General features: G+C 39.5%; 1 protein-coding gene across 1 annotated transcript in view; it reads right to left on the bottom strand.

Annotated features, from left to right (window-relative positions):
* The window catches only part of NELL1 (neural EGFL like 1), a 266,466-nt gene that overhangs the window by 219,715 nt on the left and 20,477 nt on the right, over positions 1-26,274 (bottom strand). The window contains exons 2-3 of the mRNA XM_082058496.1: positions 26,036-26,186; positions 11,725-11,895 (exon numbers count right to left, since the gene is read on the bottom strand). Coding sequence (XP_081914622.1) covers positions 11,725-11,895; positions 26,036-26,186 — 322 coding nt within the window. The remainder of the gene's footprint in view (positions 1-11,724; positions 11,896-26,035; positions 26,187-26,274) is intronic.

The raw sequence follows: 26,274 nt of genomic DNA on the forward strand, positions 1-26,274 counted from the left end.
TGGACTGATCAGGAGAAGCAACTGCCTTAGAATTCTGAACAACAAAACAGACTACATCTCTAACGAAGTAGCACACCAAATCAGAACATTTCCAAATTCTTTCCATCTAAACTATGAGTAGGTTGCTAAAATAGGAACATGCCTTCTCAAATTTGCATCTAGATAGGAACCAGAGTGATTTATTTTATTAGTAGTACAATTAAGAAACAAATAGCTGCAATCTAAATATTCTTGTGGCTGGGGCACGGCAGGAACCTCATTTCTCGGTCCCTGGTCTCTATCAACCCAATAAGAGGGTTTTTTGTTCCTGATATGGCTGCCATACTTCTTACTCTGTTGAAGGTAAAAATTTCCATGTAGCGCTCAGGTGTTGAATTCACCACACCTAATTTTAGATGTCTCACAAGTTTACACCTCCAGTGGAGCTGGTCCTCTAGATTCACTTATTTAATGAAGAGACATAAGTGTTTCTAGAGTCTGATTCATCTTCCAGCAAATGAATCACTCTCTGAAGGCCGCTCCAGTGACTGCACAGGAGCCCTTGCTGACAGCAGGGTGAATCATCAAAACAGATTTTTGCAATTCAAAACCTGATCCTCAAAACTGACATTCTCCGGCAACCATTCGTTACCCTGTTTACATCCATCTGGATCCTCAGATCCTTTAAATAAACTGAAGGGTATGGAGAAGTCACACAAAATAACGCACTGTTCAAAGCGGAGTCTTTGAAATAACGTACTCAACTTTTGTCGTGGAAAGTCAGGGGAGAGAGGGAGGTTCTCCCATGTTTCTTCTTTCTCCCAACCTAATTTGTAGAGGCATTGACCATCTTGGCCATTGTTACCATCTCCAGCTGAGGCTGCAAAAACTCAGTGCATTTGAAGCAGCACTGAAATCAAATGTCAGGTCCCCTAACACAGCTCACTGGATAAAAATACCCAGCTGCTTCAAAAAGTTTGTCCAACACTTTCTGAATCCCAACTGCCTAAAGAAAAAGGTTATTTTATCAGCTTCTAGCTTTAAGATACAGTATTGGCATTTGTCTTCATGTCTATTCTTCTGAAGGGATTAAGAACCGATTTTGAAAAGAAACACTAGGATGGCTTTACATATTTCCCTTTCAACCTATTTTCTATATGCTTCCCAATGAAAATATGTCAATACCAACATGATTGGATTTTTTGATAGTGTTTACAGATAGGATGCATTATTTGACATGCATTCAGTTCTGGAGCAAATTTAACTGAATTATTCATACAGTTTCCAGTGCTCTCTTTCAGAAAAATAATCTTCTTGAGGGAAATTTTGACTTTTCGTTCTATCTATCATAGTATAGGAGTTCACAATCACTTAACAGAGGAAAGCTATTTAGATTAAAATCTCAGGTTTTGAGGGAAGCCTTTTGTTATTAAATTTTGAATATACAATAGTAACTGCCAACTATTTAATCAAAAGTTACTGTTCAGCTCTGGGAAGAAGAACAAATCGGTGAGTCCAGTAATATTATATGTTAGGTAAAAGACTCAAGAGTGCATGCTCAGTTTTTAAGTTCTCTTCAAACTCTGTCACGCAAACAATTTCATTGATTTTCCTGTATAATCACAGAGATAAAGTTAATGTACTCTTCAGTTTAATTATTTCAACTACAAATCTAAACTAAAAAATAAAAATGTATCTAGATAAAACTCTATAAGCAATCGCTTTATTCATTGAAAAAACTGCAAATTAACTTTCAAGACCCTCTAACAGGAGGAAGTTACACAAACGCAAGTAAAGATGGTTAGAAAAACACGTGTCACTGTCAGATTTGGGGCTTTATTCTCCATACATAAATTGAACAAGGACAAATTCACAGAGATGTTATATGCCTGTTCAAGGCTTTCTTTACAAAACAAATCTGGCTTTTCAGTTTCCTACAAACTTATCAATGAATTGTAGGAGTATTTCTTGGGCATTAAACTAAAACAAATCATTGTTATTGAGTCAAAGTAAAGAATTGGACCCAGTAGATGATATGACATTGGCAAGAAGGGCAGAAATCTGTCTTTCTCAGAGTACTATACTTGCATGGTATCCTTCATCTGGAGATCCTGCGGTGGATTCAAACACCTTTACAAACAAGGTTAATATTATTAACTTTACTTTCCATTTTGACCTGGTAAATCTGAGCTAAACAGCTTGTGGTTCATGTTCCTGGCATCGCCTATGAAACTTGCACATAATCTACATGTTGCGGAAACACAAGAGGAATGGACTTGGTGTTGTTTCTGGTGAAGATGACAACTTTTACCGCATTCAGTCTGCTCAGCTCCAGCAGTGCTTAAGGTGGTATCTGGGCCAGAATAATGTCTCTCCTGAAGTGCTGAGGGAGATGTCATCTACATACACAGATTTTTTTAATAAAAATCAACATCTTACAAATGAATGTGAATGTAGGTACCTGTCTTTAAACATCTCAATATAGAGTTGAGAGTCACGTAGCTCAAATACCACTTTTCAAATAAATATCTGGTTCACCAAAGGTATTTTGGCATCTTTTTACCACTTCTGAGCAACCATCGCTATCCCAAGTACCAGAGCATAAAACACGCAGTAAGGTTTGGGGCTTTTTTTATGATGCACACAAGTATCCACTACAGACAAGGAGACAAATCCACTTATAAATGAAGACAACCCTAAAACTCACAGGGTCACTAAAAGACATCCTTTAACATCAGCAAGCTTTGAATCAGGCTCTAAACCAGAACACTGAATAAAGCGAGCTGTTAACAAGAAAGCTAAAAGCACAGCACGCTCATTTGTTACCATCCCAAATATCATACCAAAAGCCCATCTCAGATGAACCAAATGTTCAGAGCACAGATGCCAAATATCAGTAAACCAAGACTGAGCAAGCACAAACAGATTCTAGAAATAAGAGAAAGAAAATAATTCAATGCGTTCTTCCAAGATATAAAAAGAACAAAAGCTCTGCTCTCACAAATTAAACAAGAAGCCCTTAGAATAAGATGGATATGAGATAAAAAAAATACATTAAAGTATCTATGACACAAGTAGTAAGCAATTAAGCCTATCTTACCTCAGAAAACAAGTGGGTAAAAATGTGCATCATAATAATGGCACAAAGTAGCACTGGTAATTCAGCTCTTGCAGCAAAACTAACCCCAAAATAAAATTCTACCAGAACAAAGAGGTAAAGCCATTGTTATGTGGCTTGTGTTATCTCCATTTTGTCATGGGAGGGAGGAAATGTAAGATTAATCTTGGTGTTTGTCACAAGATGTTTGTTGAGTGAGAACTGGCAGTGCTGAAGCTTTGCTTCTTTTATAGTACATCTACCTGCGTTACACAGGGACATGCCGGTCCCTGGCCCAAGATCCGTAGCACAAGGGTCATCACAACTGGCAATGACAGCAGAACCTGAAGCACAGTACATGTACAGCTTAGAAACAGCCCTTTTTCACAAAACTATATGCAGCCTTCCTCTTGTCTGTCTCATGCTACTTTCAATCCCAAATTTGCTTTACCTAGTACAGTAACGCAGGTGCAACTGCAAGAAGAATCAGGCTTTTGATTTCAACACCTTTCTGCACCGCTACAAAAAATAAATCTAAAAGGAAGCCAGCCACGAGCATCCTTTCTACCAAACAGCTTCTCCCTCACCTCCAAAAAATCATCTGCTGAGAAGTTAATTGCCTTACGGTGTATCTTGTCACAGGATCATCTCATCAAGGGGTTCATATCATCACTAAATGATTCGTGTATCATCACAAAATAACCTCATCCATATTCCAGAGCCAATTTCCTTTTGTGACGGAAGGAAACTGCAGGCTGAGGACCACGGGCTTTGCTTGTTAACACCCTGCCTGTGCTGCCCCGCTCCCAGCAGAGCCCTCGCGTTCGCGCTGTCTCGTTAGTCACTGTCTTTGCAACCCCACGGCTCATTCTGTGTTCCTCAGTTAGTTCTTGCCACAGGTTCAGCCGATAACCCACGTCTCCGTTTTCCCATGGTACTTTTCAACTGCCCATTTTGAAATATAACGTTGCACTCTCTCCATAATAACTAATTGGCCATGACTGAGGAGGTGTATGAAGCATACAGTAAACATAGAACAAGCCATTATATTGGTTCTAAAATTAAGTTTTGATGGAAACTGCCAAGCAGACAGACAGAAAAGCTCTCTCCAGGGACAGCACTCAGGTTTGGAGCTCATTTCTCACAACATCTGACATGCTTGGGAGGTGAAAGCACAGCTCAGCTGGAGTCAATGATAGTTCTTGCTGCAGACTTCACTGGGGCCAGGATTTCACCCCAGGGATGCTGCACAGCACATCTTGCAGTCAAGTTTAAGCTAACTGGCTGGTGTGACACGGAAAGATTCAATAGGGCTGAGGAAGCCCTAGTTGCATTAGCTGACAGAGTGCTAGTTACTTGCTTTTGCTTTTGACATACTGAAGGGAACGCCACTAAAATTGCAGCTCAATTAAGTCATGCAGCTTCCGCTGATTATTTCATTACTGACCAGTCTCAGATATGAAAACAACTTACAGGACTGCAAATTGCACATTACCTTACTCCTATGAGGAGGATCAAACTATCATGGAGTTCTTCAACTGCCAGAAATATCTCACTGTCCGAAGCATGAGACTGGGCTGCCTCTGTCATTCTCTCAATCTGCACATTTGCAAAGCAGCTCCCAGCCCCAGCACAGAACCACAAATTCAGTTGTCCCCACAATCAGTACCGAGCCCACTTGACCCCCTCACACACTGCAAGACCATCCAGCCATAAGGGAGGCCTGGACAAGTGGCTCCGCACGACATGTGAAGTGAGAGGGGACACTACACAACTGCTGCAGCAAGATCTGTGCCACCACCTAAGACCCCAGAGCTATGACAGCCATGCTCCCAGCATTTCCAAGCCTTGAGACCTTCCACCTCTGAGCACCCACACCCAAGGAACCAACACGGCTGCTCCTGCACTCTCTGCTGTTGAGTGTCTGTCACCCAGTGCTGCACCGATGGGGACTGTCAGGTTTTGGGTAATAACAAATGCAGACAAGTAGCATCCATCTCCTGCAGTCAACTTGATTGTGACAAGATTTGATTTCTAAAAATAATTACCTTTTGGGAACTATTACTGTTCTAAATTGTCAAAGAGACTACCCAAGTACTAGACCATTTGATAAAACTCTGGGCTGGTTTCACAGACTCGAGTGGTCTCGGTCCTGTTTGCTCAGTCGCCCTCTCACACCCCACAGCACCCAGGAGGTTTCAAATCATTTGGGAAGACTCTGTACTATTTGCTCTACGGAGACTCAGATCTCAAGTCAGCTTCTAAACGGCTCAGAGGGGCTCTCAGCTGCTCTTTGGCAAAGGGCCAATGCTTTATAATAGTAGTTAGCTAAAATTATACCACCATTTTTCAGTTCAGCTCCTGTATTACCCTATGTGACTTCCAGTTCTAAACTCCAGAGATTAGCTAACCACTTCACACAGAACAGTTCATTTATGTTTTGGACTCAGTTAATCTGCCTGGCTGGAGCAAGATAATTTTTGTTATAATCCGAGAGGAAAAATCTCAAAACATTTGCTCTACCTAGTTGATTCTCAAATTACCATGATCGTCCTTCTGTCCATATGACCCCCATCAGCACTCCAACAAATGAAAAGAAAATAGAACTAAATAACAGGAGATTTCCCCTGAAAAAATGCCATAGAAATAGATGTCCAGATACATTTCAATCTATGCAGGCTAAATTTTCAGAGACTGCTCTATTAAGTAAATCACTCCACTTTAAGGGTTTACTGCTTTGACATTTAAAGGAAAAAAAAAAAAAAAAACCACACTAAATGTATACTGGACCAATGCAAAAATATTTTAAAATTAGATAATACACCTACTCACACACTTTAGGAAATGACTAAATCATTTCAGGCTTGCTGGTCTTGATTTAAGATTATTTCCTCTGCCATTATCTATCCTTTCCCTCCGACACATCCACAGCGCACAAATACGATGAAGGCAAGATGCCAATGGTAAAGCATAACACATTAGCCCTGCTCTGTTGAAGTCATCAACTTGTCTATCAACATTTGCAATCCAACAGAAAGCACTGCAAGTTCCCCATTATAAATTAGAAAAAAGAAGAAAAAGCACTGTTAAGTCTGTATTCAGCAGTAGTTGGGCTTTGCAGCTTCCAAACTCTGGCTCCACAGGTCCCTAAAACTCAGGAGAGTGCCACAAGCTCCCATTGAAGACTTTTAAGCAAAAAAAAACAGAGGCTGACTTCTGCTCTTCAGCAACCGACATCAGCAGGACCTGGATCAGTTCCTAAAAGAAACCCAAGCAGATGCCGATTCCACTCTGCAGCCCAGTGCCCCAGGTACCTGCAGCGACTCTAAGTGGTTGCTGCTTTCTAGGGGTGCTCACAGCCAGGCATGGCTACAGATTTGTTTTCTACAGTACTTTTTCAGCTTTTTCATAAATGCTCATGGCCTTCTCCCAGTTCTATCGATGTAGTATACAGAAAAAGCTCAACTGATTCATCCAGGATGCAAAAAATAAATTTTCAACATAATTAGGGACTGGGTTAAAACATATCATCATTCAGTCCTTGGTCATGTCCATGCTACCATTCTGCTGATGCATTAGCCATTGTATGAAAAACCCTGGCTACTAAAAATGTCTTTTTAAAAAAATAGCTTTTCTCAAGCAATGCTGAATGCATCCTGAACATTTCCTTGCAGCTTGGCTACAATAACTGCAGTGATCCAGGCCTGACAGCAGCTGGAGATCTCTTTTATGCTAAAAAGTTTATAGCCTTTCTGTCAAACAAAAGGGACAATCGGTATGTGAAAATTAACTTCCAATCCACACCACCACAGATCTGAAGTTGGGCGCACCTGTAATGCACAATTACAGCACTCAACCCAAGTGACCATTGCTCTGACAGCTTCTGCTACAGCTTAAAGAGCAGAGAAGCAATCTGGGTCACAAAATCATATTCAAATGTCAGGAGTAAATTACCCAGCTGCATAACACCACCATCACGCCATCTCATCTCTCAAGAGAAAGTGTTTCACAGTAAGTAAAGCAGTGAATCCCTGTTTTAAATACATTCCTTAACCTTCTTTAAATTTGTTACATTTAATTAAAGTCACAGGACTTTGTTCAGATAAGTTGAAAACCTCACATTGGCAGCCAGAATATCTTATTTATAAGAACTCTGAGGTCTTGGATTCCCATATTTGGATTACATTGCTTTAATTTATTTATTTTTCCAATTAAAAACTTCTCAGTGCTCATGCATTTTTTAATTCCCTAATGCACTTTTCTATCAGGAGAAACATAAAAGAAGCAGACAACATGTTTTTGCAGTTAAAGACTACTTCCTAGCCTGCTCCAGTTTTATAATCTATTCTCTTATGCTCTTACCAGCCCCCTCCATCAGACAGCTAAGAGTATCCATCAAAACCACAGGCTGTATTCAATAGTAAAAGGCACTCCAGCACATATTTTCGCCGGAAAGCGTTAATTTTTACAGGAAAGTGCCTTTCTGCCTTTTACGCCTGCAGAGAGAGTTCAAGTAGAGGAATACTGATGCTGTCTGAACAGGTGAGTACTTTGTAGCAATATGGTTGCTGAGAAATAAAAAAATAGAAATATAAAGCAAGCAACCACCAGGCTCACCTCCCCGGGTTAATTAGACACACTGAGAACAATGTGCAATCCATAGTTCTTAAATAAATTGTCAATAGATACATTTTTATACAGTTCCTACCACTTCTTAAATTGTCGGCTCTGTACTATTCCCACAATCTGCTCTTAATGCTATTAAATATAACATTTTTCTGTGTTGTTGCTGTTGTAGCACAGTTGTGAACACATTGCAGATGACAACCAGGTACCACAGGGAGCATTACAGACTCTACAGCTGAACCTAATTCCCAGTCAAGTGAAGACCAACAGCAGCTCTTGCAGGACTAGGACAGCCTCCTGGGGTTGCAAGTCTTCTGACAACACAGGTTTGAACAGCAGGATCCTTTCCCTCTGCTCCCTTAAAACGTTAAAGCTGGGAAAGCCCATGGCAGAGTTTATTTCATCCCATATTAACCCTTTAGTGCCATAGGTTATTTAAGGACCCTCTGACAATGACATAGTTGATCTAGCTTAACTTAAACCTTCACCAGAAAGCCCCTGACAACCTCTTTTCCCTGGAGCGGGGCAGCACAGATCCTACACATAACCAATATTTGGAAACAAGATTTGTTTGTCACTAGTGGACTCAGCATTGGAGGTGCCAGGAAATTAACAGCAGCGTACTTAATTTCCATGTTACTTTCAGCACAGGTTTTACTTGTGCATCAGCTGTACATTCATAATTAATGTAGTCTTTTAGGTTTTCTAAGCTTTTGGAACCTTACTAGAATGTTAAAGGCATGTTAGCAAGTACACTCACGTCTCATTACACCAGTTGTCAGATATGTATCCCTGGCTAGAGGTCACTGCCAAGGCCCAGCACAAAGTGTCTTCAAGTCTGTGAGAACAGCCCAGTGACCATCAACAGGTTTTTAGTCTGGGCTCTAACATCTCTTCCTGTGTTGGCAGCTCCAAGCTTGAGCATCAAACTCAGCTACAATTCTCACTCCGTGTTCTTGAAGGAGCAAGAAATACACAGCAGGAGACGATTTCAAAAGGACACATGCTTGGGAAATACACCTCCTTTGATCTGTACGCCTCCCCCATCATATCACATCTCATCAGAACAGAGGCAATTATACTGTTTTAAAGATGACTCTTAAAAGCACTAAAGGCTTTTACCAATTCTCAAGTACTTTTCCCCAACCTATCCAGGTCTGAAAAACAAAGTCAACTTTGAATTGAATCCAAAAGACAATCAAGCACCAAATGTCAAAGCAATTTTACAAATCTGAGTAACGTAGATGATAAGGCTGGGAAGAATAAAAGTAGCTTCTACTATCTGTTTACAAATTAAAAGTTTCATCTCCAGTGCTTTCTGATCTACTGCAGTTTTTGGAGGCCAGAGCCAGCAATACAAATCCTGTAGCAAAATTAGGTTGTGGCTGGATATTTTTCCCAATGCAAACACTTTCAATGCACTCTCAAATCCAGGTTAACTTTACTAACACTGCATTCACAAATCACTCGGCATAGCCTTCCAAACATCTAACGTATTACCACAGCCCTAAGCAAAAGCAATAATGCATTTATACAAATCCATGCATAGCAATGTTGCAACCACCTTAAAGAAATCCAGCAGGAATCCAAAGGATTAAACATTGTTGGTCATTTTTTCTTTCCTTTTTGCTTTGTTTTTATTTTTTTATAAAGGAAAGAACAGTAAGTAAAAAGCACAGAACTTCTTTAACTAGACAGGTGCGTTTCAGGCTAAATGCTTGTTCTGATGACACTGAATCGCTGCAGGAGGTGGGACAGGTGAATCTATTGACTGCAGTCGTATTTTCTTCCCTGTGACTTGTTCAATTAAGTCTGCACAAGTATCACTTCTCATTAGGCATCCTGAACTCTGCTGAGAGCCAGTGACACCCACAAGACTAAAATGGTGACATCTATATGTAAAGCATACAGCTCTTAACAGTGGATTCTGTGCACACTTTCAGCTGCAGCTTTCCTAACGCTAACATGAGGGAGGTTCACGATTTTCAGAAGTACCACTCAATGGTTTGATCTTCATTTTCACATCTTTTGATGTTTATTGTTGTGTCATCAGGAAATGCTAGTGCAAAGCTGAACAAGATGCTGACTCCTCTTCCAAGTGCAAAGATGTAGGGGGGTAAGATACAATAAAGGAAACTATAATACCAATATTCACAAAATTCTCTGATTGACTGAACAAAGATGCTGTAGGTGAGTGAGGAACTTGAAAGACTTTGTTGTTGTTGTTCATTTAAACTTCTACTATGATCTGCCCTCAAGTCATGCTTTCAGAACTATCCCCATTACTTTTCCACACGAGTTGTCATCAACTCCCACAAATTCAGAGCCAAACAGAGGCATTTAGGTATTGATTTATGTTGGGAGCAGCCTTGAGACATACCTTAAGGGACACCCTTAGATGGATCAGCCCTGTTCTGGGCTACCTGATAGAGACACCTATGCACATTTATCACCTCACACAGCATCACAGCTCATTCTGTAATTCTATTTATCTATTGCTGACTGTTGCTGTAAAGCAAATAGGGGTACAACCACAGCTCTGTGCCCTGGATAAACTTCACCAGGCAGGCTCTTTGTTTTGCTGGGTGCCTCTTGCACACAATGTGAAAGGAAGACAACACAATCTGCTAACAAGGGTCTTCCTAAAACATATTTGCTGTTCATTGAAAACAAAACAACCAAATAAAAAGATCATAGGAGATAATGAAGAACCTGTCCCAAAACCCAGTGTGTCAATAAACAAACAAAAAAGTATACTGTTGTAAGCAAGGAAATACTATAGCAGAAACAAATAGTGGTAAGATAAATAAATCAGTTGACTGAAATGAAGATGATCTTTACGAATTGTAGATTTCATGCCTCAGTGAAATTAAAATTGCTCTAAGGATTTAATTGCTTCTAGGACCCAAATAAAAGGATTCAATAAGCAACATTTCTTCAGATCCTATTTTTACTGTCAGTAGCTAATGTAGTTGTAGAAAATGATTGTAACTTTTTTCTCAAAACAGTATCTCATAATTACTTCGGTCAAAATTAAAACTTTTTCTGATGTTCCAATAGCACACGCTCCCGTAATACCCACATAACTTTATTCTGCCCGCCTAAACAAAATGAAGACTTTAGAAAGAAATATCTGCCACCACCACCACCACCATCATATCTATTTAACTGCCACAATTCCACGATGTATATGCTGATCTCACTAAAGGCAAATGATAATTTTATATTCATTTCAGTGCAAGAAGACACAAAAGCAGTGGATCATTTTCCTCATTCCTAAAGCCTATTTTGAAGGTGCCAATTTCAAGTTTTCTGAGTTTCCTCATCAACCACTAAGTTCGCAAAAGCCAAAGTCTTCAACACGTTGTGAGATCAAATCCCGAGGGAACAGAGATTCTAGGGAAGAGAGATTCTATGTTTGCTGCTTTTTATTCCTTGAAATCCTGACAATCTGCCATCTTGCAGTCTTCACAACTTTTAAAAGGAAAAAAGTGCAATGACAGACAGAATACCCTTCAGAAAATAAAAACCACAAGTTCTAAAAATGCAAAAAAGAAGCTTTCAGGGTTCTCAGAAGTTTCCAAGTGGGGTAGCGGGTGGAAAAAAAATCAGTAAAAAGTGCATTGCTTGATTAGGCAAAATAAAATTAAGGTGCCCCTGACACATCTAAGTCTTCAAGTTTTCAGGTATGCTGAGTGAAGCAGTTCACAACAGAACAGACTGCACACCAATCTATCACACTTAAACGCAATCACAGTCAAAGAGAACATCAGCTAGTGCCTAAACTACAGAGATGCATTTAATACTCCCCAGTCAGCAATCAACCTTTTCCACATTTGTTCATAATCACAATGAATCGTTTCATTTTAATGCTTTGTTTTCTTTTTCTTAGCCCATGGCAGTTTAGCGTGCTTTTTAAATTAGATTTTTAAAAAAAAAAAAAAAGTCTTCCCATTTTATACCTATGTGTAAGTAGAGAGCATTTTTTAATGAAATATAAATTACTGAACATATTTTCTTACCTGTTGCAGTCCACGTGGAGCAGAAGGTGGGATGCACTAAGTGACACAGCAATCTTGTGCCACTGTCCATCCGCCAGACGGTACGGGAACACCTCTGTTCTTGACTTCCCATTAAACCTGTAGTGATATCTGATCTCATCCCGTAGGCCGCTGCTCTCCAGTTCAAAATAGCTGTATTTAAAACATGAAGAAGAATCAGTGCTATTTTTCAGTTTAATCTTTGCTCCTGTCACTTTGTTCTTAATTTAAAGGTTTCTTTAAGCAAAGGCCACACGGATCGTCACAACCTAAAGGGGTTACTCAGCATGGATTCGCCACTAGTTCATTTTTAAAAAAAGACAGAAAGACAAGGCTATACATTCAGTGCATTACGAAAATAGCATTTACACGAAAACAGGTCACGTTCAAAACACCATTTGATGGTCCTGGAAATTGAGGTCCTCTTTTTACCCATAGACCAGGCTAAACTACAAGAAAATGACCTTTACTCTTTTTACCAAAATGTTTTTTATGAACACAGGATTTGTAGGAAACACAAAAATAAAGAACTGTACGTATCATTACCAATGAACAAACAAAAGCCATTAAAGTAAGAAAGCGACAAGTAATCATTTATTTTGTATTTACTATTTGCGATTCCATTGTTTAAAAAACTGTTTAGTTTTAGGACTTTCCTACATGCAATTGTGCTTAACTCCTTTTCTGACTTCTACTGTTCCAGCAGTAATTGTTCAGCTTTACAAGGGAACAAAAGTTCCTGGCCAGATGAGCTGTCTCAACACCTGGCATACACAACCCAAACCTCCAGACAGTTCTCACCAGAGCAAACAAAATACGGCATACAGGTGGTAGCACATTGACAGTGTAAATAGCAAAGCCCTCTCCTAGACCTCAGATCACATAGAGTACTTGCAGCATATCAAGTTAAGGTTCGCTTTTTCCTGCTAAAATGAAGCCCTGGATATAGAATGAAGGAGATGCAGACCTCCTTTTATAGTAGAAATAACTCCACAACTAAACATAGATGTGTTAGGTTGTCCAGCCCTTCCCTACCTGTGTCTGCCTCCACAGTGTCATGTTTTTCACTACTGGACAATGACAACCTAACATGGCAGTTGAAAGATGGGTGCTAGTTTGGGGTTTAAAAAAAATATACAGTAATGAAATCCACTTCCAAAAAAGAAATAAGTATCCAGGTGCTGATTTTGATTTTCGTGTAAGCCTTTTACACTGCTCAGCTGTACACAGACCTTAATAGCCAGTATGCACAAGCGTTACATGAGGTGTGTGCACTTCATCAAGAATAGCTCTTACCAGTGAAGCAGAGGCTTTTTGGAACATAATAACTTAAAAAAAAAAAAAAAAAAAAAAAAAAAAGAGAGAGAGGAACTTACTTATGAGAGGAACTTACTTATGAGATAAAATGCTAGCTGACAATTTTGCAACAAAACAGGAAGGGCAATAGCGACAATAAATTTTGACCAAAAGTGAAACCTAAACCCTCCTCCATGCTGTCAATATCTTGCTATTACACTTATCATGCAAGAAATGAGCTTTATCATGTCACCCAAATCAAAGACTCAAGCGGCAAAGTAAAACCAGTCACGGGCAGATAAAGGCAAAACCAAGAGAGAATGAAAACACAGCAGGCACATGTACAAATAAAATGCACGCAGTACAGGGTGGAAAAAAATACAAACAGCTGGTGGTGTGAAGGAACTGGCCTGCTTCATGCACATAAAGGCAGGAGGAGGGCACAGTAACAAGATTTTTCTAAATGGGAGAGCAGAATGTTGATTCATGACCACCACCACCCATTAAAATACCTAAACTGTAATAGAGCAATAAGAAATCCAGAGAGGATTTTTTAATGATTTTATTTGTGATGCTCAGTAAGAGCACAGTCAATATAGAGAACATAGTGCTGCTGGCATTTCCAAGCCAGGAGAGGACTAGGACAAGTACTGTCAGTGAAGTCGTACTTAGAAAGTTAAACTTTCCATAATTGCCATCTGCTGTCAAAGCACAAAAAGAAGTCATTAAAGAGACTTTCTTTCTCTCTTGTTCAGATGAACAACAGCGAGGCAGAGAGCTTCAAAAAATGAGGGAGAGCTACATAACATCCTAGTATCTCTCTCATGTACAAAGTATTATATAAATATATTTTTATATCTCTTAAGAGCAAGACAAGCTCCTGTTGCAGGAAGCACATGGCTTTCTTCAGTTGTTCTTCATTATCTCTTCTAGTCACAGAGCTAATCGCTTACCACACAATGTCTGGGTTGTTAATAAAAAGACAACAGTCCAGCCCTGGAAAGGTCAGTCAGATACTGTACTTAATCACATCTCTGCTCTATTATTTGAACAGTATAGGGAATCGCAAAGCAACGTCGTTTCTCATCTGACAAGCTTTAGTGTCAATAGTTACTTCAGGACAAAAACCAACTTCTTGCTAATGCACTGAGGTGGTTGTTGATCTCCTGACTAATTTATATTACCCAGAAGTGACTAGTTCAAGTTTACTGTTTAAACCAGCACTATCATTTTTATATATGTACAGCTAATAGCCACAGAACTGTATAGAGCACCACATTTTACCTCTTCAACGACAGGAATGGAGGATGACAGCAGACAAATTCTGCACCTATTTTTCACCGCTCTTCAGTAAGTGCAAATCAGAAGTAATTATGCTCAGACAAACATTAGTAAACAACAGTCAACAAAATCCCAACGGCAGAAACTGGCTGGATTAGCCCAACATAATCTCAAGTATTTAAAAAGCACAAGGCAATGATGTAAACCAACACTCTCACATTGATTTTTTTTTTTTTTAAGATGCACAAATTCACATCAAGATCTTGACTACACACGCACTTCACCATGGTCACAGTTCAGAAGATGTAGTTGTCTTTTCTCTACCAGAATATAGTTCACGTGCAAACAGCTTTCTCAATAGCAAACATCATCTTTTCTTTCCTCCTCCCATCACGCTGTGGAGGAAAAGCTTCTTCAAAAGCAACAACATGAAGGCCATTCACTCCTGGAAATAAATGCACCTGCTCTGTGTTCAAGTTCTAATCTGCAAATTGTGGAATGGAAGACAAATGAGCAGAAAAACATAAGTTAAGGCAAGGAATTATCAACCTGTGAGAAAATAATTTGTAAAGCCAGAGGAAGTTGTGGGGTTTTTTTAATATCTATCTAATCTTTGACTTGAAATACCACTGCACAAGTTTTTCTCTATTATAAGCCAACGTGTAAACTACAGGGGGAAATTAACAGAAACTACCATACAAGAGGCAAGAAAACAAACTCATCTCTAACAGGTGTTTTGTAGGTAGTATTTTCCAAGGAAGAAGAAAACATAAGAACATAGGAACATAGGAACAGAACAAATCAGGGTTCCTGAAAGGATTTCAGCATCTGGGACCACCTGAATAAATCTATCACAAGCATGAACTTTTAAGGTTACCAAGAGATTCATATCAAGAACCCAAGGGAGGTCCCTGAGCATTACAACCAGTTCTGCTTCTGCATCGCGGCCACGAAGCCTGTGTGTCAACTTGCCGCTCTAGTTATCCCCCTGCTCCCCTCCTCGAGACCTTTTCCAGCAGAGAGAGATGTGAGACAGTATTCAACTTGTCAACTTGTTAGTACAAAGAGACGGTTTCTTGTTTTATTTGTCATTTCTCAGAGAGGATTTATACATTTTTATTTTTAAACAGGCGTGATCAAAAGTAACATGCATTTTGACAGATTAAATTCTCAGCACACATGTATTAAGAAAGCTTGCTGTTTATGGAACAGCAACACAATATGACCTTGGCTGAAATTTTCCCACTACCAGAATTTCCATATTTGCTAACATGTAAGCTACTGCTGGCTTCTTTTATACAGTTATAGAATCCAAATTCTTTTTAGAGATCAGTCTGCAGACTCTCATTCAAATCCCAATGTGTACGAGAAAAACACATTGCTAAATTCAGATTAATTTTATGCACATCAAAAAAATTGGGATATTTTAAGATCATGCAGTGTGCTTCACAGAAGGACCATATTATTCCACAATCAACTCCAAACACTTTGCAATTTTTTCTGACAACTTTTGCAACCCCCTATGCACCTCACACACCAATATTGTTATAAGAGGATAAAGCCTGACTCAGTGATGGGTAATGCACTTTTTTTTTGCCTTCTTTTAGTCCCAAACATAGTGAATATTTTAACTGTGCATTTGACAGTTCATTTGACTTCCAGATCAGGAGAAAAAGGTGTCTGGAAGTATACTGTAAGTTAGAAATGGTTGCTGTGAATGTAATGACCAAAAAACTCGAAAAGTCATTATCACCATTAAACAAGAGCATGTAAGACACCTGAAGTAGAAAAAGCAGAGTATCTCTATTATATAAAGTGAGTTGGCTTAATCCACCATCTGCATTAAAGAAACATACTTATCTATTCATCATATCTACCACAGCAGTGATCTTAACTCGTGACAAACACCACCATGTTCCATTCAGATCTTACCGCTGTCAGGTTGTGGAAGTAACAAAAGGAGGGAGGGCTCCAAATAAGACACCACCCCAAAAACTCTCAGGTATATCTCTTTCTGAATCTCCTTTTTATTCTTATCTTTTCAATGCTAACACCTATCACGAGACACTAACATATCCCACAATGAAGACAGGTCACCATCTGGTAAGCACGATACTGATTAAATGCTCTGATATGAGCTCCAATAACTGAAGCAAAACTACTTTTTGCATTCAGTTCTGGTAATCTTCTCCTTTATCACTTTCAAACATAAATAAAGCAAAGATCATTCTGATTTTACAACTTCCACCATCCCTGATCAAGTGCCAAATAAAGCCCCACAGCCTCTTTCAAGGAGCAGCACCAGCACTTAGAGCAGATGCTCTCAGAGCTACTGAACAGATGTCCCAGGGCAAGGCAGCAGGCACAGATGGCATCTCTGCGAATATGTACAAACTTGGGGTTGCCATCTAGTCAAAACACCCGTGCATCTGCTTAACATTGTGTGGGAGAAGGTCACAAAACCGCAGGAGTTCAAGGATAGAAGCACTGTTCAACCTTGCACATGCTGCAGCAAAACTACCATGTCAGGTCTCTCAGCTGCTGGGGAAAAAAGTCACTGCCATAATAAGAATCAGGCTGGTATTGAACAGAAGCTTCTGGAAAGTTCTGTCAGGCTGGTCAAGGCACAATTTCTTATGTTGTTTTAATAGCAAAGCAAATTCAAGGAAAGTTCGGAGACCAGGCCATTTGATGTCAGCAGGCAGAAGTTCAGGAAGCTTCTGTACAAATGTGCCTGTTTGAATGTGTTTGTGCACACAGCTTTTCATTTCACAATAGCATCGTGCCAGGCAGAGTATCAGAACATTTAGTGAAGTTTAATGATAAAAATGGCTTCAGGCACGATTGTGCTTTAGCACCTTTGCAGAAGCACTTCTTGATGTATTCGGAGGCAAACAGACAATGAATCTGTATCTATTATCACACAGATTTCATGACTTTCAATCTACAGAGATCCTGTGATTAATCACAGCTCATTCCACTTTTGGCCTCTCACTGTTCCTTACCGCTGGTTGAGTCTGTGCGCGCAGGGGTACACACCACACTTTGTCACTTCAGTTGTGCTGCCAGGTGGCTCAAGCCTGGACAGCAACACAAAAGAAGGTGAGATCTTGTTCTAACACTCCCCGGTGGGAAGCAAGTCAGGCCAGGGGCACAGAGCGGGTACATGATGCTGCAGAGAAGCTGGCAGGTGTGTGGCCAAGAGCATCGCCACCGTCAGAGAAGCCACGCAGAGCAAAAGCTGCACTGCTGAAACAAGAGAATCATCTGACTCCAAACAAAAGCAAACACCCGCCTTGCAGTTGTCACCACGGTTCTGAATGGATGCCAAACTAGCACAAGTTACAGTTGTCAAGGTAAATATTTCAGTCACTTCCACAGGCTCTGTTCTTGTACCCCAGTTGTTATAAAGTGACAGAGGAAGATCCCAGGCTCTGAAGTATTACACATTGTCAGACACTGGATTTTGAAGAAATACTCTCACATGCTGAAGCATACGGATCTAGTCCTCTGCTACATATGCGTACTTACAAACCATAAAAAGCTACTTGTCACAGCTAGTTTAAATATGGACAGACTGAGAGGCTGCACAGCAAAACCATACAGGGCAAAATTCACTTATGTGGCGCTAAAGACTTACTACTGTGGCAGAGATTAAGTACTGATATCATCAAAGCTTATGAGCAAAATCAGACTGACACTAGGTAGCACAAAAGGCACCGTGAACAGAAGAAGGCTCATCTGTGACAATGAAGGTATCTTGCTGAAAAATCAGATTAACTTTCTACAAAAGAAAATGCAAAAGCTGAAGCCCATATGTTGCACAAACACTCTATCATCACCTAGTGCATTCCGAAAGTAATCCTCCTATACAAGAAAATCCAAACTAAGCCACAACCTAATACTCAATTCTTTCAAATCTCTCAAGTAAAAGCCTGAAAGTTCAACTTCATTGTGCTGTTGGTTACCTAAACAGGATTCTTTCAAACATTTGTATCATTTCCTTTCAAACAAAAGGAACTAAATCTAGTCAAATAAACAACTTTATTTTTCCATTCAAACCACTCTGAAGACAACAGGAATCATGTTATATCAGCCTAGCTTGAAACTTCTAGCAATAAAAACCCCTACACTGACATTTTCTGTAACAAACATTTAGTCTTTTGTTCTACAAATCTTCTACATGGCAGCTGGGCATACAACCTGCAAGGCATTAAGCATTTATGACGCTCAAAATATGCATTTGTTTACCTGCAATGAGGCAAAGGCCATCCAAATACAAATTTACTTTCTTCTTTGATCGTATAAAGAAAAAAAGTAAGCCCAACTTCTGCCTGCCAGCTAAGACAGCTTGAGTCAGAGCTCATACAAAGCAGCTACTCATTTTCATGGCACATAAGGCTTGACCTTAAGCATTTTTGTTTCCATTTCGTATGTCTGAAAGTCTGTCCTCACTGTGGCTGCTACCTGCTTGCTATCTTAAAAAGAGCTGGTCTCTACTCATAGTAAAGCAAGTAGGTCATACATCCTCATACACACATAGACACAAACACCTACAAGAACCACGACATCCCTGCTAAAGGTAGGTTTCTGCAAGAAGTGGCCAAGTAATGGGAGAAATTTGTTTATATTGCTTCATGAAAAGCAGCAGTTGGTCTCACAGTCTAGTGTCACCCCTCCTGAGATGGCCTCACCCTCCTGCCTGCTCATTCCTATCTCAGCCCTTGCACCAGATTTAGCCATTCAGTTGCAATGACACGTGTCAACTCAATGAACTAGCCTGACAGAAAAGTACCCTGATGAAAGAAAAGAATCATTTCTTCACATATCACCATTCCAAAACCAAGTGACCTTGTACTCACACAATCACTGTAACTCTAGCAAGGAAGGCAATCCACAGTTACACTCAGAACTAGTCCCTGAAGGGCTCATCACCCACAACCTTTGACCAAAGGTTAGTTTCCCCAGTCACAGTGGACCATTCGCAGACCACAAAGCATTTGTATCCAAGGTCATTCTGAATGAGGGCTGTCATTCTTTTTATGCTAACTCTGAGCTGGCATTAGCTCAGGGATCATCGTGGGTATGCAGAAGCCTGGAGCTCACCATGTGAACAGAGAGCCCCAGAAGAGCTCTGACCAAAGCAGAGCATGGCCCTGGTCCCTCCTGCTCATCACTGCAGCAACAACTCAGCTCAGGGGATCCCCAAATCCATAATCTCCAAACACCAGATTTTAATAGAACAAAAGAGGATAACGTAGCCTTTTAAACTAATGAGGTCTGCCACCTGAGTCAAACTCCAATATCTGAAAACAAACTACCCTATCACAGAATCACAGAATGTCAGAGATTGGAAGGGACCTTGAAAGCTCATCCAGTGCAATCCCCCCGCCGGAGCAGGAACACCCAGATGAGGTTACACAGGAAGGTGTCCAGGCGGGTTGGAATGTCTGCAGAGAAGGAGACTCCACAACCTCCCTGGGCAGCCTGGGCCAGTGCTCCATCACCTTCACCTTGAAGAAGTTTCTTCTCAAATTTAAATGGAACCTCCTGAGTTCCAGTTTATACCCATTGCCCCTTGTCCTATCATTGGTTGTCACTGAGAAGAGCCTGGCTCCTCCTGACACTCATCGTTTATATATTTATAAACATTAATGAGGTCACCCCTCAGTCTCCTCCAAGCTAAAGAGACCCAGCTCCCTCAGCCTTTCCGTATAAGAGAGATGCTCCACTCAAATTACCCTAATTGATGTGTCCTTACAAGGAATGTTCTTCCCTCTGATCTTGCTCTCAAATTCAGCAGCTTTTCAGTGACTTCTTATATTATTATAAATTCCACACATTTCTGCTAGATTCCCAGCAAAAAAATCTCCTTTCCACCCTCTCAAGGCCCAAGCACATGTATGCTCCCTGCTGCTCTCTGGATGCCCTCAGCCTCCTCCTGCCCTGCAGGTCTCCTCCTTCCCTCCCCACTGACACCCCAGCTCCAGCAGCTTCCCACAGCGTGAGACATTTCAGTGCTTTGTCTATATCAGAAGGTCATAAAACAAACAGAATAACTCAGCTTGTTGGAGAAGACTCCTGGGGCACCCACACACCCTGCTCCTGGCTGACCACAACATTTCTGCTCTGACCCAATTCAATTTTAAAGAGTTTCAAACTGTCAGCCATTGTGCTCCAATTGCCAGCAAGGTCTAATCAATATGTTTCAACAGCTGGTTATCAGCAGCGTGTTAATGCTTCAGAGAGACAACAGTTGTCAGCCTGGTGTCCATAAAACACCTGCTCTCAGCAAGGAGCCACAAGATGGGAGATCCTCAAGCAGTAACTCCCCTTTCATGACTCTTAAATCAGTGGAAGATGTATAGAACATAAAAATTTGGCCTCAGTTTCCTCTTTTGCATACTTTAACACAAAGCACAGAAGCAGATGCACCCAATTTCATTTCCTTTTGCAGCTCTGAAGACCTTTATGAGAAAAAAAACAAAACCTATAAGAAATAAAGCCCACCTGCTTGTTCCTCTATGACAAAAAAAGTGCATAGATGCCTCACATATTTCATATCAACTCATTAAGAGAGAAGAAAGTAAGGCTGGATCTTTATATTCTCTGTATAGCTTTCCAGTTTAGCAATTCTACATATAAATATTAATGAAGATGTGACCTCTACCCTAAAAGAAAAAGGTTAATGCACACATTTGCAGAGTTTTCCCCTCACTTTTTGAATTCTGGGCATCTTAGAATCCAATATGCATATAAACATCTCGCAGAGAATCATCTAAAACATAGTATGGAGTAAATCCAATTTCTCAGATTTACAGCTAGGGTCAGAAGTCGCTTGTATAGGTTTCCTTTCATTAATTAGGTTTCAGCATTTAATTCAACTAGCTTGTTTTGTGTTTTAAGGAAGCATATTATGGCCAGGTAGCCTTCCAACTGTTATTTGTGAACATCCAGTTTTTCATCTGTTCCTCAACAGTCTCAGAAGTTGTCCAGGGTGTCACTGGGGGGAAGTATTCAAGAATGTGCTAGAGAGTCCCATGCCTTTTCCCCTCTCCTCACCCAAATCTGACTTGCTAGGAATAAAAATCTTTCACTATGAGCCTAACACTTTTACCAGAATCTGCCTGAATATTTATACCAATATGACCTGCTGTTACATAGTGAAGGGCCAAATTTTACACTCAATAAATCATTTCACCCAAGCAGTACAATTCGCTTGCAAGGTTACGTATATCTGGTGTGGCAGAAATTTACTGAAGTTCAGGTCATGGGCATAAGTTATAAGCATAAAAACAAAGAATAAAAAGAAAAAACACTCAGAAAACTTAGAAAAAGTTTTTAGTGCTTCCTGTAAGAAGACCTTGGAAACATTAATCTTATTACTTGGTCCCTAGTTCTATCATGGTGGAATATCCCAATTTGAAACACTCTTCAGAAAGAATGACAACACATGGATAGAAAGTTAGTGCTAATAGATGTGAAGAAAAGAGAAGGCACAGACACAAAATAGTAGGAAGGAATAAACAACTTGGCTTCTTACAAAACAACTAGTTTTTCATCCTGCCTCTTCAGCAACTAGTACCATCAACAAAAGCAACAATGACTTCTTCAGGAAGGCAAGAGAAGGAGGAGGGGTGGGAACAACACGCAAGACTCAGGGACATTAAAATGCACATAAGGAGACCTTGAGGAGAAAGTCAATAAGGGTATTATCTTATTTCTTGTTGGTAGTTCATGGCTCTTCTGCTTACTAGTTTAATTTTGCATATTCTGCATTACAATGCCCAATTTCTCTGCTTTCCATAAATATATACCCATGGCTAAGGAGAAAAATCTTTGGGAGTCAGCTTGTTACAGAGCATGTAAACACCCAGCAGGTTACTTTCAAAAAGTCAAAAGGAATTTTGCCCAATGAAAGATTAGAAAACCTGATCCAGAGTTATTGCCTCCCACATCATGACCAAATGATGAGTTGGTGGCTGCCTCACAGTTATGTGTGACACACTGTAAAAACTCTGTTTCCTCTTACTTCTTTTCAGGTAAGTACCAGAGTCCCAGGTGATGTGTACTTGTGCTATTTGTCTGATTTATGGAGGTTCAGATTTGTACATCAGCAGAAAAATCATTCTGGACTCAATACTTCTCGATATCTTAGGCCTACCATGCTTAGCCACAAGTTGTGGTTCAATGATGTCTACCTCCAAAAAATCCCCAGCAATTAAAAGCTCATTATTGAAACTTTGTGCAGTAACTGATTTGAAAGTGTTACGAGCTGGTCAACTGGGTGATGACTCACCAAAAGAACGCTCTCCACTCTTCCAACTTCAGATGAAACCATTAAATCACTGTTGAAATAAGGATTCATTATGGATGGGATTTTAAATATCTCAATGGCCTTTTCCAAGTGTCTGAAGAGTCAAAAGTCATGAGCAAAACAGCTCACAAAGATCTTCTAGGAAGAACTGGCTAGCATAATCCTCCAATAAAGAAAACAGTTTCCACTTTCTGCATTCCCAAGTAACGTGTTTGTCCATCCTGTATTACATTTTTTTAATCTATAATTTGGAAAAAATTATAATCTTCAAGTTTACCACTCTCTTCCAGATAACTATGTACACAGTCTGCACATAGTATCGCTCTGTTCAATTGGGCTTAATCTGTGTTATTTAAGCTTTCCATTTTCCAAGTTGTATTTTAATACATTTGGATCATGAAAACAAAGGTTTTATTATCACTAAGCTGATTCAACAGGATAATATATTAACAAAGATGCATTTTATCATCATTGTAATATAAATCCTGTCCATCAAATGATGATATAAATTAACAAATTTCCAATTGTTGCAAAATATCTATTCAGTATAACAAAACACCATATCTGAATTACTAACTTCAAGAAAAGTTGTATTCATGTTATTTTAATACCTTTAGTTTCAGAGTTCCACGCTACTGAAGAAAAATAAAATCCTCCTAAAACTTACTAGAGAAATTAAATATAAACCAGGCATTCTATATATTACCACCTAATGGCAATCATCTCCACTACACACATCATGCAAAACTGCCTTTTGAACTAGTTATGCTGGCATATTTAACTTAGAATATTTATATATGCTTGTGTACGCGTACCTCTACACATGCCTTTTTGTTGTTAGCAATAAAACCTATTTGTCAACTATTAAATCCGTGCACAACAAAAAGTCATCTCCCATAGAGTTACGAACACTTGTACCAACAGCTGACAGCTTCTTTTATTCGGTGTTGTTGATCTCCTGCATGTTCTGAAGCCTCGAACTTTTAACTTAGTCACTTTGGGCATGCTGGTAAGTTCAGAGACTTAACTACAATCCTTAAGCATAGTCCCTAACTACAATATATCCCATTCTGTGCACAAGGGAGGAGTTCTTGGCTTTTCCATGGTAAAAATCTACACTGGCTAGGTAATAAATGTACCCTTATAGTTGTTCCCACAGGTCTTAATCATGCTGAAACATAATGATGGTTCTTACTATTGTCTTTGCATTGTCTGTTTTCATAGAAACATGGAAGGTTGAAAAAAGCTTGACCAAGAATAATAGATGTCACCAGAACACAACCATGCTAATTATCAAAAAATTAGTAGAAAACAGAATTTTAAAAAGGCTTCCCCTGTGCAACACCAAAAAAATAGCAAGCTGGAAGTTCTGCTATTGCATTGATCATAATGTAAGCAGGGTCCTCTTCAGTAGTGCCCCAAATCTTTGTTCTCTCCTCCTCAGTGTTAAAAAGTATTTTCTCCACTGTCACCCACTTTATTAATTTCTGTCACTACAGACCTGAGCGTTTGAAAGCACGATCCTTATCATGGTCCAAGTAGCAACTTAAGAAAATAGAGAAACAAACAGTGACTCTGTTTTAAGTGATCCATGCAGAGTGCAGAAAAGAAGGACAATCACAGTAATCTATCTGACATTCAGAATGTAACAGCAACACTGGACATACCTGTTTCAACTCTCACATAGAACTACAGAGGCTGAAACTACCTCAGTTAGTACACAGAACTACAAAGGTTTAAGCAAGACTAGCACCCACCCCTTCAACTATATATATATTTTGGAAGATGTCTATTAACTAGAAATACTAGAGATAATCTCAATGCCAAGAAGGACATCAGCAGCACATCTTGTTCAATCAAGATTGCTTCTGGATAGCACATCTCTCTACAAGCCTCTGTCTCTACCCATCAAGATAGATAAGTAGCTAAATTCAAAAGAGGCCATACCTAAAAATCCACGTGCTTTGCATTGCGTAATCATCACTGCTTGTCTAGTTTGACCTTAGATTTTGCCAAGTGCATGTGTGTGTCCCTACATGTGACAGCTTTCCTCTGTCAAGGACTCTCCTCAATGTCTTCTTTCTCAAATACAAAAAGAAAAATCCCTTAGCATGGCAAACTCACCCTGTCAACCATGACTTTGGAAAGCCTTGAAAAGCTCAGAGGAATTAAAACATAATGACGAAAGGAATGATAGAGAGAGAGAAGGAAAACAGGAAGAGTTGGAGGGAAAGATCCTTGCGTAATACAAAACAATAGTCTTATATATTGAGACAATGACCTGGAAAAAGGAAAGAACTAATAAAGTTAGAGACCAATAAGAAAGTAGAGGCGACAGAGAAGTACGATGATAGAGTAAGGAAGTGGCAGAGCCCTCCCCTTAGCTATCCGTGTCCCGATATCCCTGCTCTTGTGCTGGCAAGAGCCATCACTGACGATTTGGTCATAATAAGGCCACTGCCTTCTTCATATACCTTCTCAACAAAAGGCAAAAAATTGGGCTAACAGTTGTGTATCATGCACACGGTTAACAAAACTAAGTACCAATAGGATTTTTTTTCCTAAAAGAAACACTGCAGAATGACTAATATTAAATTTGAAATAGGAGCAACCAAAGAACAACCTATTACTTGCATTAAAACAGAAAGACAGACTAGACACACAGGTCCCTCGAGTCCTAAGAAATCATGAAAAAAAGCATTCACAATGTTAGAAGTAGGAGACTATTTGAAGCGAAGCACGCTTTGAAACATCAAAACATCATTGGAGTTGTATTATGGGCCACAATACAAGGTACTTTATTTTTTTTAAATAAATGATGCCTACCACTATAATAGATAATCAAAGGAACCTCTTTTTTCCCTCCTACACTGGCAATAAAAAGCAAAAAAAAAACCAACACATGAAATAAGAATATACTGTATTTATGCCAGGAAGAAAAGATACACATCAACATACGGAAGCGCAAGTAGCTTAATTGCTTAATAACTTAATTGCTGAACCTCAAAAAAGAAAACATTATTTTAAAATGTTATATAACATAGCAAAGCAGGAAACACGTAAGCTTAACTTTTATGAAAAAGTAAACTCCAAAGTGCATCCGATAAACTAGTAAGGGAAATTGCATTACAAGGTTTGTAACTTCCAAAGTGCATTGTGTCAATACTACATTGGTTTTGATCTTTCCATTTAAGTTAATTTATCTTACAGACAGAACACGTAAATAGTGCATTCTTCCTGTAACAAAAAACAACGAGCAAAATGCAGCAAATTGCAAGCTATGAAGAAAGATTTCACCTTCTATGTCAGGTTGTACATCTACCATTTGAGCACAATGTCAAAATGGACCACTGAGCGCTCAGTATCTTTTACGTTATTACTGCTGCAATTTCCTCTTACCTGTGCTCTAATTCTCGGATGGACAGTATAACTCCAGACGTCGATGCCTTCTGTTGCAGGGTGGCCAGAAACGTGAATTCACTTTTATTCCGGAAGAGCTGAATTAGCTTCTCACTCACATGGGGCGCTGCATGGATTTCTCTTTCTATATCTAGGAATTAAAAAAAAAAAAATAAATAATAATAATAATAAAGAAAAAATAAATAGTGCAGCATAAATGCTAAATCAGAAATATTCAG

This window comes from Streptopelia decaocto (genome assembly GCF_964273445.1).
Source record: "Streptopelia decaocto genome assembly, chromosome: 7".
NCBI lineage: Eukaryota > Metazoa > Chordata > Aves > Columbiformes > Columbidae > Streptopelia > Streptopelia decaocto.